General features: G+C 39.8%; 1 protein-coding gene across 14 annotated transcripts in view; it reads right to left on the reverse strand.

Moving 5' to 3' along the window:
* Positions 1-14,150, reverse strand: part of LOC100690550 (ELKS/Rab6-interacting/CAST family member 1) — a 154,858-nt gene that overhangs the window by 73,203 nt on the left and 67,505 nt on the right. For 7 of the 14 annotated variants that reach the window (XR_003214533.1, XM_025899631.1, XM_025899635.1 and 4 more), the window contains 4 exons: positions 10,448-10,583; positions 7,699-7,830; positions 3,002-3,055; positions 810-970 (listed from right to left, as the gene is read on the reverse strand). Coding sequence is in view for 10 of the 14 variants with exons in the window: in XM_025899631.1 (XP_025755416.1) it covers positions 810-970; positions 3,002-3,055; positions 7,699-7,830; positions 10,448-10,583 (483 nt within the window). In the remaining 4 variants the exon portion in view is untranslated. The remainder of the gene's footprint in view (positions 1-809; positions 971-3,001; positions 3,056-7,698; positions 7,831-10,447; positions 10,584-14,150) is intronic. The other 7 variants (XR_001224368.3, XR_001224370.3, XR_001224369.3 and 4 more) reach the window with 1 other exon arrangement.

Raw genomic sequence — 14,150 nt, forward strand, 5'->3', positions numbered from 1 at the left:
AAGGAGCACAGAAACGTAAGCCATGCGGAGTATGTCCATGTAAAAGAATAAATATAAATTTAAATGAACCCAATATTTCGAGGGCAGCACGGTCACACGGTGGCAAGAAGGTCCTGAGTTCAATTCCGCCATCAGGCCAGGGTCTTTCTGTGTGGAGTTTGCATGTTCTCCCCATGTTCACGTGGGTTCTCCCCGGGTACTCTGGCTTCCTCGCACAGTCCAAAGACATGCAGTTAGTGGGGATAGGTTAATTGGAAACACTAAATTGCCCATAGGTGTGAATGCGGGAGTGAATGTGAGTGTGATTGGTTCTCTCCTGAAAAGGATAAGCGGAAGCGGATGGATGGATGGACAATATTTCGAATTCTTTCATCAAGATCAGGGACATGATCGGAGAGCACATTGTATAATTTGCCTTAAAAGCTTAACAATGTGATAAGGTGGTGCAAACTGAGAAATATCCACAGAATCATTTTCACCATTCATTCATGTTGTGGTCACATTTTTACAGTTTTAGAGGTAAATTAACTATTTTTCCATTATATTGTTATCTTTTGCTGTTTTGATGAAAGTGTAATGCAGCCACATGAGATGGTTGAAAACTTAAATGAATAAAACGATATGGATTTCTCAAAAATATATGGCAAAAAGTGCAAAAATACCTTTTGTTGTGATTTGAATGAACATAACCTTTATGAGGGAATGTGCATGTTTACATAGGCCGCGTGAAAGGACAGAAACACGAGACATAACCAAATGTAACAGCTTAAATCTTTTTCAGTTAGATGGAGAGAAAGACTTCTTCTTACTTCATCTCAAGGACCTCTTCCAGGTGCTTCCGCCTCTCGGCCCGCAGCGAAGTCAGGTGACCTTCCTTCTCAGCCAGTGAGAGTTGAGTTGATGACAGCTTGGCTTTCATCACCTCCAGTTCCTGTTTCACCTTCTCCATAGCAACCAGCAGGTCCTCCACCTGACACATACAAGTTAACACAGTGTAAATATTTTGACTCTTTTTTTTTTCCTCGCCTTTTTTCATTCGCTTTTCCTTTTTTTTTGCACATATTAGTCTTTATGTCTGCGAGCGTGTCGTCTATTACGGTGCATATGTGACCTACTGTGTGTTGATTTTCCTCCTCCTTGTTTTCCTTCCCCTGTCTCAGTTGTTTCTCTTTCTCCCGCTCTTCTCTGATACATATTCTGTGTCCCACTCTCTCACTGGGCATATATCAGTTTGTCAGTTTAATGTGAGTGAGGTCAGTGTGGATTTCTCTCAACGACGTGACCACTACACACACACAGGCACACACATTTTCTCTTTGGAAACCTTTTTCTTTCCTTTCCTAGTTATATACTACACACCTCTAAAGTTTTAAATTAGCATAAATTCGTCTTGCATCGCTGTTTTTCTGAATGCTTAAAGACAAACAGTGAACTTGAAGCACTGTCTCTGAGACCTTACAGCCAAATTAATGCACAGTCTCTGCTTTATACTGAGATTGTAATTTAATAACATATTTATTTATTTTGCAAAACACAACTCACAGCTTTACAGTCAGATACGACACCCTGGATAGTACTTTAAACACTGCTGAGCTCAGACAATATTACATGCCATGTGGAAGAAGTTCTTCTGACCTGAACCACAAAGAGATTTTCTCTTCTTATTTCCCCTTAGTTTTATTTGGATAGCCATATTATGTATACACATCCGATCTTTACATGTTTGGATATCTTTACTAAATCTATGGAGCCACGCATACACACAGACAGCCAAACAAAGTGTTGCTTTCACAAGATGAATGAATGTGTCTGTTTCGGCTACAGAAGTTTATTTGTAGTTGTGTATGAATGGTTTAGGTTGCATACATGGATTCTGAACATCAGATTAGCTTGTAAAGAGAGATGTCTCAAACATTTCTGCAAACAAGTCACCATAAAGAAATGTGTGTTATGACTGATATTTATAATGGGATTCAGCATCTCCTCCACCACCACTATGATCTTCATTTCTGGCTTATTCTCTCCTTTCTTCTCTCTCCAGAGCACTGACGGTGATGCAGAACGGCAGAGTTCAGAAAGTTGTTCTCTGTTGTTTTCTCATTAATATTGTGATACATTCATGTACACCGGTGTCAGGCTCAGGAGATCGAACAAAAGGTAATCAAAGTCTGTGGTTTTATTCCTGTCCTTGGGAAAGACACAGACTTAAAGGCTGTATGTGTCATCGATGTGCAGGTTTGTGATAGTGATTCTGGTTTGTAGTGTGAAGGACTTGTAGTGATCAATAAAGTTAGAAAAGCTTTGCATAAGTACATTAAGATTTAATTTGCAATTAAGAACACGATGGTGATGAAATGGGAACAGAAAAATAAGACGGGAATAGAGACAAAAAGCAGAGAAAAAAGAAAAGGCATAGTGTTAGTTCAGGCAGGCCACAAAGTCAAGCTCAGCTGCAGTCCCAGCACATTAGCTGATCTCCAAGGCACCCTCAGCAGCTGAAGGCTCAGCTGACACTCCTAAACATTCCCTCCCAACCCAATCCCTGCATTATTCCTAAATGGCTTTCCACGTATGCCAGAACAACATAATTCCCCCAAATATAAATGACGTTAGAAGGAAATGACAAACTTCTTTTGACTGAAGTGGCCCTGACTGAAATATGTCTCTTCATATCCAAACCCATATAAGGCCACTGAAAAAAGAAAACTTATTCATAGTGTATCGTATGCATGCCCAAAAACATTTCTACCAATTAACAAATCAAAGTCTTATCCATACAAAAATACTTTTTTCACTTTCCATCAAAGTTGCATCTGTTATCTCATCAAAATGAACAGATCCAATAAAAGCTTTTTTAAATGGCTTTTATTTTTATTTTTTTAATTATTTTCCACCTTACTGTAAAAAACTAAGGAAATCTAATAAAAAAAATTAAAATAAAATTAAAAGATGAAAAAATGTAAAAAGCAGACGAGCAAGGTATGGGATGATTGTTTGTTACCTTTGACCACCTAAATCCGCTTGTGGTGAACTCATGCATTGGAATGTGAGAGAGCTGCATACAAAATAACAGAGAAAGAGATGTGAGAAGAGGGAATGAGAACAGTGAAGGAGGTGGAGACGGACATAAGGATGTAAAATGGGAGTAAAGGAATTGCTAGAGGAAAGGCGGAGAATACAAAGGGTAATGAAAAGATAGGCGCAAAGACAAATCAAGGAAGCCGAAGGAGGAAAAAGAAGGAAGCAAAGAAAAGTGATTGTTTGTGGCGAGAGATGTCAAAAGAAAGGGAGGAAAAAATGCAAAAGAAGCAAATGCTAAGCAGATGAAAGAGAAGCAACCAGACAGAGGAAAATGCACAAGAAGGAAGACACTGACAGGCAGCAACATGAAATACAGTTCAGACAAGACAGAAAGATAGTGGACAATAGAAGAGGGTTGTTTGTTGGGGGTAAGAAGGAAAAGATGGGACATGATACTAACCTGGAGTTAAGAGAGAGGAAGAGAGAGAAGCGTGATCATCATTAAAAAACGATTAGTGGATGGGGGGATGGTGGGAGGGGGCGAGGAGAGACAAGGTCTGGCTGGGAATGGACAGCAACCCCTTCAGTGTTCTGAGAGTGTTTCCGTGTGTGAATAAGGGTGATTTCAGCTTTTATTTTAAGCGTAGGAAAGTATGAATGGAAGAAGAAGGTGCACTGAGTTCAAGAATTGAAATTGTCTGGTTAATAAAAGACGGGAAGCAGGAGAAGAGAACGTCTGTCTTTGGTTTCGGAAGAGACGGACGTGGTGTGTCATTCTGTTGACTCATTTCTCTGTCACCCACACACACACACACACACACACACACGCAGCTTCCTTCAGCGATCACAAATACAGTAGTGACTAATGTCTTGCAGAAAAAGTTAACAATATTTTTATGTGGTGTTGGTCAAATGTTTATGCCGGAAAAACCCTGTTCATCACACAGTCGCATACACACACACCTACAACTATGCAAACACATGTTGTCTATATAGCTGGACATAAAAGTTGTGTGTACGGCTCCCAATATGGAGTCAGGATGCGTGTATAAATGTCCCTGGTTTGGCCGCATTTGCATATGCGTGTGTACGCATGTGTGCCAACCCCATAATAAGTGATGTGTGTGTGCCTTTGAACAGGCCGGCCTCATTAAGGGAGGAAATTGTCTGCCTCTGTCATCATTTTATAATTTATTATGTGAAAGGTTAATTGCAGTGACGCAGTTGTAAAAAAAAGAAACACCAAAATATTTATTTACAATTTACTTGTGGGGACAGAGGCGAGTTTCCAGTTCCAAAACCGAACTTGGGTCCATCTGGCTCCTGCTGAATGCAACGCTGTGCAGCGCCGGGGTACTGTTTAAATAGCAGTTAGCACTTCTTTCTGCCGTGTTTGTGCATGTGCATTTAAAGAAATAAGTATGCATGTATGTGGTCCGCCGTCTTGCATATTACTATCCTGTCTGCGAGTGCCACATACACACATGTGCGTGTATGTCTGTGCTGAAAGGTTGAGTTAGTGCTGTTGATGTTGGGAGAGGGCTGCAGGAGTGTTTGGCTGCCATCTCCACTCATTCACCACACGCTGACGCTTTTTGCTCCTTCCTTCTCGACTGAAGCATTTTAACACGAGGACACTCTCCAGGACCCTGTGCTGGCCTAAATGGCCTCTGTTCTATCTAATTAAAGCTGTCACTTGTAGCATTTTGAAGTTTTTCAATATTTTCCAGCCAAATGAACTGTGATAGCTTAGCAAAATTACAGTAAAGACATTAAGCAGCAATTTTTTAAAAAATTTTTTTTTTTTTTGCTCCAGGAAATAAGCAACCATTAAACTCAGGACTCTGGGCCTTTCTTTGCGACAGCATTTTAAGACAAATTTAAATAAAATAATTATTAAATCATAAAAGAAATACATCAAGATTAAAAAGAAAGAACTCCTGTCTCCCACGTAGCAATGATGCTGCTGTAAAACAAGGAAAATGTGTTTGCTTTTCTTGTTCACCATCTTCACTCTCTCTGTAGCTCTCTGCTTAGATGAAACGTCAATCCACTGACCTAATATTAATACTTGTGGCTTTTGGTGCTTCCTCACTGTGTGAATGAAATCCAGCCAACTAATAACAGCAGCAAGGATTGTGTTTGACCAATGAGTGATGATTAGCTTGGCAAAATCTAGCCAAGGAACTTTGCTTTGGGCTTTTCTTGTGGTTCGTGAAAAGACTGTACTGAAAAGAGCTAAATTAATGATTTTTCTTAACTTTATTTAAAACTAATGTAAGGTTCCTGAGGGCTTTAAAAAATTCCTACAGTTAAAAACAGCCATTAAATATTGCTGTTTTGGCATTTTAAAAAGCTTTCCTCACCAGTGAGACCGACCCGTCACGCACTCAAACACAGCGTATAAGCACAGTTTTTTTTAAACATGCAGAGTTAATTTTTGTTTTGTGCTGTAACTTCTACCGCCCTCTAGGATAGGTCTCTCCTGAAAATAATAATAATAACAATAACAACAATAATAATAATAATAAACCCACAATCTTTTGCTAAATCTAACCATGCAGCTTTTAGTGCTTAAAACTTGATTAAAGGAATGAAAGCAAAACTAAAAAGCAAGTCCAAATGAAAAACCATCTATAAATCAGTGCAGTCAATGACTCTTTAACATATGATGATTCAACCCATCACCATTCATCCAACCAACCCCTGAATGTGGACATTTACATTCCTTAAAAGCAGGCTGGTATCTAAACTTACCACGAAAACTAAGGAAATGTGTTTTTGGTCGATTATTTCTTTTTTTGTAACAAGTCTTATGGTAAGTCTTATACCATTGGAAAGCCTGTTTATTTCCCCTTAACTGGTGCCATATTTATGGGGAAAATGTATTTGTGGGTTGTGGAAAACTTCCCAAAACTTCTCCATCAAACAAACCAAACATCTTATTCTGCTACTGACTCTTGTTTTGAGCTTCTGGTACCCCTGGTGCTGCTAATCAGGTGGCTGATTGGCACCTGATTAGCAGCAGCTGCTAGCACCCTGCTACAGCGGGTGATCCGGATGGGGCCCGTGCCATAGGGCAACTTCAAGCTGGTGTTCCACAAAATACAGATTTCTTTACTTTGTGTGATGAGTTTATTACCATTCAATGTTGCCATGGGCAGTGTGTCAAAGAATGGAAAAGACCTTGCGGATAACACACAGAAGAGCCAGTATTTGACTGGCAAGTATGATAACATGTTGGTAAAATACAAAATGAAGATTTATTAATGTTCAAGCACCACAAAAGGCATCTATACTGCTGGGAAAGCAAATAAATGTCAATTACCTGAGCCATGCTCCAGCTAATGGTTTTAGAATAAAACTCAATAAACTACATTTCCTAATTAGAATATCAGATATTCACACATGTTCGTTTCTTGCAACAAAATCCCAGAGAGTTAAATATCTAAATGCAAAATGCTATTTCTTCTTGGTTGCATCATTACATCAAAAGGCAAATTCAACCTGTCGTGTGCATCATCTTAAACATATTTTCCTGTTGCACTAAGCACCTTTGAAAACTTCCCGATCCTGACTAGAATCTGAAACATAAAAACAACACTTCGTGTTTGCACATGGATCTGAAAGAGCCAAGTCTTATTTCACCTGTAATTACTATTCCGGATAATAACCTATCGTGTGTCTTGTCTTCGTCTATCTGCTTGACTTTGCCCATGATCTGTCTTTCCTCTGTTCCATCGCTCTGCCTGCTACTTGTTTGGCTCTGGTGCTCATTAACATTTACTGTGGGCAAGGATGTCAGCAAAATACCTCAAAAGTAAAACATCTGTTTGCATGCCCGTCTTTACATGTCGGTCCAGAAGTAGTCCGGTAAGTAAAAGCCAGAACAGGCAGCCAACATTTAGCAGGAGTAATAACAATGGAGTCCAGCCGTATTGCCAACAGCTACAGCCGACCGTGTTTTCTCAGGGCAGTTTTCATCCGTACAGCCCACACAGTTTTTTTCCCCCACTTGTCAAAACGCATCCAGGCACTGAGGAACATTTCCCATCTCTATGGCCTCGTTAAGTCACTGGTACCCAGGGGAACGACACATATGCACACTCCCTGTGGTCTGAGGTTGAATTCACCAAAAACCCTTCCGTTCTGAGCCTCCCTTAACACCGGTATGAGCTTTCCTTAGTGCCTCAATATAGATAAAACACATTACAAATTGGAGTGGTCAGCTCGCGCTTCATTTGAAAAAGCTGTTTGTGTGTTGCAGGCTAAAGTGGACAAAATGCAAGCTGTTCTTTAAATAGAGATGTATTTACCTCCCCTGCAAATGAAGAGTGACTGGACAAACGCACACACACACACACAGAGCCACACCTGAATGAGCTCAGTTGGCAAGTGTACAGCTACTGCCATTAGCCACTTTTGGCACTGCAATGTTTAGCTATGTCAAAAAGAGTTTTTATGTAGCTTTAAATATGTTTGCCCATATGTTATTTCATCATATGTCCAAATGTGCCACAAAGCGAAGGAATGAATGAGGAAAATCCTCAGAAGTGAGGACATTTGTGTCTGTTTGAGAAAATAACTGATAGGGGTTGAGTTTAAGGAAAGGTTTGGGTCCTTATACATGCAGTTTCATGCGTGCGTGCGTGTGTGAGCAACTGAGAGAGACCGTACTTGCTTCTCGGCCTGTGTGCGTGCCTGCTCCTCCTGGGCGAGCACCACCTCCCTCTCGGCTGTGATCTGAACGCTTTCTCTCAGCGCTTCCTCCAGCTCCTCAATGCGCTCCTCCTTCTGACGGAGAGAGTCCTACAAAGCAAACGTATGGAAGAAAAGAGTATTAGTAGATGAAAAGGGGATCCCAAAAGTTAGAACAAATAATCTTGTCTCAGGCGTGAACGTCTGAACCAAATTTATGCAAATCCATTAAAAAGTTACAGCAACTTTTCAGTCAAAACTGCAAATGTAGCTATGATGGGAATAGAGAATAAAGTCACTAAACTTAGTGGGATTCATCATCTGGGGACCCTTAATGTTAAATGCAGAATATATATATATAGAAATATATATATAAAACCAAATATATGTGCTTTAAAATTAAGATTTTCACAATTTTCTGATACCTATGGGCTACTTTTTTTTTTTAAAGGGAGTCACTGTGCAAATTCCAATGACATATTTTAACTTGGACTCTAAAGTGTTTTTTTTATTATTATTAGTTCACAATACATCGTATTTGTCTTATATTGGGAATTAGTGCAAGCCTTTAGCCATCCTATGCCTAAATCAAGCTGTTTCTACTTCATTATTTCTCACTAACACAAGATTTGAGTGGCAGGCAGATGAGGCATCAGTGCTCTGACTGTGCCTCGAGATGACCATATAAAAGTCTCACTTTCACACAGAGCCAAGAGTAACAACTGAATCATATTAAAAAGGAATTAAATGGAGTGTTTAGAGCAATCCTAAGCCGGAGCTTGTGGCTCACAAAGATGACTGTGTGATTGTGTTTTTAATTTCTCCAAGCTATTTTGGAGTAGTTGGATCTAATGAGTATAAAAGCTAAGCTTCATCTTTGAACATGCAGTTGTTACGTACTGAATGATGTATAAGAAAAGTCAATATGTCATGTCCCCATGGGACGAGGCTGAGGCTAAAGATGATGCAAAAACTGCTCAGAAATTGCTTGAACGAGGTTTAAAAAAGCCTCTGAAGTGCTCATGTGGCCTAGGATAATTGGAACAAGCACAACCCGTGGAGGTCCGACCCCACAACAAGCAGGACCCAAAGGTTGTGCTCCGAACGCCCCGGTGCCACACAGCACCAGAGATCCATTCTCCAGTGGGTCAGAGCTGCACGGGCACCAAACTTTTAGGCAGGTGGTCAATTAATCTACATCATAACTTTTCTTAACTCAGAAGTTTCTTCGCATCCCAACGTACCTACAAATGTCTTTTAGTAATTTTGTATTTGTGAGTAAATGACATGGCTAACTCATCTGGTTTTGTTTGACGTCCATCATATAATTACAACGTGCTCTGAATTTTCTGTAAAAGCAGCTGCTTAGCATGCCCCTAGATTAAAACACCCTGGACACCCCCCTCCCATTCATGTTTGCACAACCAGAACAAAAGACTCAGAAACAAAAAGTCTGATTTCCATCTCCCTCAGACGATTGTGATCACACATGAAGCTGTTTCTAATAAAATGACTACATGAACTTCCCACCAATTCCCCAAAAATAAGATTTATTTTTCTTCTTGCCAGCCAACTGACTTTGCTGGTTAAATTAGAGCTGAATGAATAACTACTGGGAACGGGGTGAGAGGGAGGGGACACTACAGTGGCCATGAACAAACCTCCAGAACATCTCCAACACATGTGCTGAAAATCTCAGTCGTCACTGTTCCAACATTACTTGGTGTCTAACTATGCAGACTGAGATGGACTTTAATTCAAAACTTCTTATTTGTATTAAATGAAATTTATTGTCTGAATTACTCTCAGGTTCCATTTACAGTCTGCAGTGCTGTTTGAGCTGTGCATAATGACTTAGCACTGACACACACCAGTTATGGTTGTAACCACTGCGGTCTCATATGTCTGAATGACTCACATAACCATCAGCTCATCTCCTAACCACACGCATACACATGAATGACAACTTTTGAACTCCTTTAACCAAAGATCAATCATAGCTAGAGGGTGCATACGCATATGCATTGAGTATTTTCATCTGCCTATAATCAGAGAGGCCACTGAGGTAAACAATTACTGGAAGAGGAGGAGGAGGAGGAGGAGGAGGAAGATGGACAGGAGGTGGGAAAAAGGGAAAAGAGGAAGTGTGGGAATGGTAGGAAGAAAGGATGAAATTATAAAGAGAGAAAAGTGAATTGAAAGAAAAATTGCATTCTGCAGATATATGAAGAAAACCAAAGTTAGAGTAATCACCCCACATATGTTCATCTGACACGCCCAGCACAGTTGGGGGGTGGGGGTTAGCTCCCAGATCCCGGGAACCATTTTAAAACCCCACAGCACTCATTTGGCAGCTCTCTTCTTCCTCCTCTAATCACCTCCCCACCCATTTTATCAAACTTTTTCCCCTCTTCCCACCATTTGTTATCTCCTCACCTCTTCTCTCTCCATCTTCTATCTGCTCTCCCTGTCAATTATCCTCTTCAGTTATCCCTCTCACACACTCCCCGACTGAGAGCTGCATCATGTGTGTGTGTGTGTGAGAAAAAGTTTGACATTGCCTTAGGCTGCTCCTTGTCACATTATGATGATACAGTGTTGTTATAGCACAAAATATTCAAAGGACACCGAGAAGGAGAAAAACTTTTTCACCCTCTCATTTCACCCCTCCAACTTTCTACAGCTCTCTTTCTCCTCCTTCCTGCTTCCTCCTCCTCCCCCTGCATACCTTTATCTGCAGCGAGCTTTCGTTCAGATTGTCCTCTCTCTTCTTGGCCTCTTCCATCAGCTGGGCATTCCTGCTCTTTTCCAGCTGCTCCTTGTGCTTCAGGTTGGCCACCTTCTTTGATTGGTCCTTCATCTGTCTGTATAGACACAGAAAAATACAAAATAAACCCACAATCACCACTCTAAAAAAAATAGGCTAAAAATAGAAATGAGATTTGTAATTTGGGCTCTGTACAACACCACAGTGGATTTTAAATTAAACAATCAATATGTGACTCAAGTGCAGACTTTCAGCTTTAATTCAAGGGGTTTTATAGAAGTTCTGCATTAAATGTTTAGGAATTAGAGGCATTTTTATCCATAGTGCCCCATTTTCAGAGGCTCTAAAATAATTGGACTATTGCCTGACAAGCTTTTCATGGTCAGATGAGGCCTGTTCTTGGTATTTCATGACAAATCAACAAGAAGCTCTTCAAGAGCGCAAAACTCCATATTTACTTTTAAGTGAGTAGTATTGTATTTTTCAATTCAATTCAATTCAATTTTATTTATATAGCGCCAAATCACAACAAAAGTCGCCTCAAGGCGCTTTATATTGTACAGTAGATAGCACAATAATAAATACAGAGAAAAACCCAACAATCATATGACCCCCTATGAGCAAGCACTTTGGCGACAGTGGGAAGGAAAAACTCCCTTTTAACAGGAAGAAACCTCCGGCAGAACCAGGCTCAGGGAGGGGCGGCCATCTGCTGCGACCGGTTGGGGTGAAAGAAGAAAAACAGGAATTTTGTATATTTGTATATCACTTCATTTTCTTTATTCTTTTTAAATGTTCTTTAAGAAGTTTGCAGTGTAGTAACAACCAGCAAAGGGCCGCATGACACAAGTTTATTTTGATTACATGAATATTATGTAGAAGTAGATAATGAATAATAAGTATCTATTTGTAATTAATAATTTGAGCTTATTATATCGTATTATACAACAACAGTTCTCTAACTGACTACAGTAGGCAGCCATTTCTCTCTCTTTCTTTAAAGATTGACATTGTGGGGTCAATTTAAAAGAAAGGCAGATGAAATTTTAAAGTGAGAGCAGTCCTCTCAGAATTCCTTCAAAACTTTGCAAGCTAACGCAAACACTGCCAAAACAAAGAACCTCCTCCGTGGAGGGAGATGACAGAATTATTTCCATGGTTAAGAAAAACAGCTTCACAACACAATACAGAGCTCGTTGTTGGCATATTTTCTCATGTCTGAACACGGGAGTCATAAGACTTAAGGCAGAGAGGATTATTGCCACCTGAGCTTCAGTTGATCACTACAGTGAGTGCTCACCCATATCAAAGTTAGTGATAGCAGCTAGCTAAACATATGCAAGTGTGTAAAAGTAGTTCTGCTAGCTTGCTTCGTTAGTTTCCAGAACATGTCCAAATAAAATGTAAAATCTAAGTGATATTACAAAAAATTCAAGGAGCCAGAAATGTGGCTTGGCTGTAGAAAATCATAAGAACCTCTTTACCTGTCTCTAAGATCCTGATAATGTAAGTTGAATATCCACAAGTGCAAGACCATCCTTTTGTACTAATTCCCCTAAAATAAAGACTACCTAAAATATACTTTGCTGAAAAGGGTAGCATTACTGACCATACGTCCTTATAACCCAAAGCCCAAATTAGAAAAGCTTCATGGCATCACGCTGAGAAATTGCTGCTTAGAATTATGTAATTTCAAAACAGGCGCAAATAGGTAAAAGTAAGTCTCTCTGCCAGATCATACCCACATGTATACAGACAGACTGAATATGCTGGTGTTTACAGTTAAAGGCAAGAAGTCTGGGTGATACAGTAAGACTGTGCGATTCTTTGCAGTACAATGTAGTAATAAAATTCCCTTGGGCTTCTATAATGTACAGATCAGTAAAGAAATTCAATGAAAAGCTATGAATCAATGACAAGATGACATTTTTGATTTCTGCACGGTGGGAAGCACGGGGGTCTTTTCACAGAGGGATTACCGTGTGTCGGGAAGCAGAGTCTAAATCATCATCTGGGAAATGAAAGGAGACAGAGTGCGATAGTGAAAGACGGAGAAACAGCAGAGAGTAATTCCTCCTGGGAGAAGAATGGTTCGAAGAGTTTAATCCCTGTTTAAGCTTTCTGCAAGCCTTTGTGACTGTGTCACAGAACTATCGGCTATCACACCAGCTTGACTTGATCTGGACCTTTCATACCTTTCATGCTGCAGACATACACAGATGTGGAGTAACTCAAGCTAATGCCAGTAAGGTTTACCAAGGTCTACTGAATCATGACATAGATGAAAGATAAGTCAAACACGAAGGGTGAATGTGTAAGCATAGATTTGCCAGCGCATACACACTGACATTTCCATGAAACCAGCACACGTCCAACAAAGACAAAACTAAAGCGCTGACCAGCACAAAAGAAGGCGATCAAACTCAATAAAAGTCATTGTTCTCATACTATATATGTCCTTGACTCTTTTTTATGTTTACATTTTGCACAGTAGGCGTGCCTTCACTGTACAAATGTTTATGCATATGTGTGTGTTCCTGTTCTAAGTTTTTACAGGCTTGTAGATAAATCTTCATATCTGTGGCTGCAGCTGCCAGTAAAAAAGACCTCCAGTGAGGGGAATCCAGAGCATTTGCTCTCATTGTAAATCCTTTTCAACAGCCGTAAACTGCATACTTTGTTTCCGAAGGTGTAAACAGGTTCACATGACCTTTGACCTTAGTCTGTGCACTACAAATCTCCAAGCTTAACTCTGCACATCTGCACTGCTGCGATCCCACAGTTTACTTTAGTGAGAAACATCTGTCTGAATTAATGAGTTCAGGTTTATTTGTTTACATATAGAGTAGTACACACATTATAATCTGCATTCAATTCTAACCTTTCCTTCATTGTTCTCATCTTTCATGTCTCTTTAAGCTACAAACTAGCTGCTATTCTAATTTAAACTAGCTAAAAATAATGAGAGTAATCCATCAAATATCATTGCCAGAAAGGTTGAGAAATGTTATTGGCAGTAAAAGGTATTATAAAATCCTCTATGTGTTTGCTAAAAGGTCCAGGAGGCCTGATTCCAAACTGTCCAGAGAAATTTGTAAAGTTGTAATAAAAAAGACTAAATCTAATGATAGAGCCAACATTATGCTGCTGCACCTGGCTGTTTAGCACTCACTGAATAACCATTAGTGTGCTAAGATGTGCGTGTATGTTAAAGAGCATGCATGTGTGCCTCATGTGCTTTTAGGGGTTCAAATATTAAACAGAAGGCAGATGTAGTAAGCATGCATTATCTATGTTTTTCCTTTAACTTTGCACCATGATTGGGAGATAAAGTTGTATTAATATGTTTGGGACTGATGTTTTTTGTGCTATACGCCCATGTGTGTGTAACAGGTCATAAACAGGCAGGAATGTTCCTATTGGAGGATTTCCAGGAAGCTTTCTGAGGTTTCTGACCTTCATGCTGCATTTACTGTACATATGTGAGAGTGCATGTGGAAAAAGACTTTTATTTTTCGGTGTTTCCTAATGACTCAACACTCGGTCCCCTGTCTTTTCACTTTTTCTAATGCTAAACACTTGTTTTGCTTGCTTTTCAGCAAATGTAGGTCATTTGCATTGGTAACTATCACACATTCGCATCAAACTGTACCAACTTCATCCT

This window comes from Oreochromis niloticus, linkage group LG17, assembly GCF_001858045.2.
Source record: "Oreochromis niloticus isolate F11D_XX linkage group LG17, O_niloticus_UMD_NMBU, whole genome shotgun sequence".
In the NCBI taxonomy this organism is placed as follows: Eukaryota; Metazoa; Chordata; class Actinopteri; order Cichliformes; family Cichlidae; genus Oreochromis; species Oreochromis niloticus.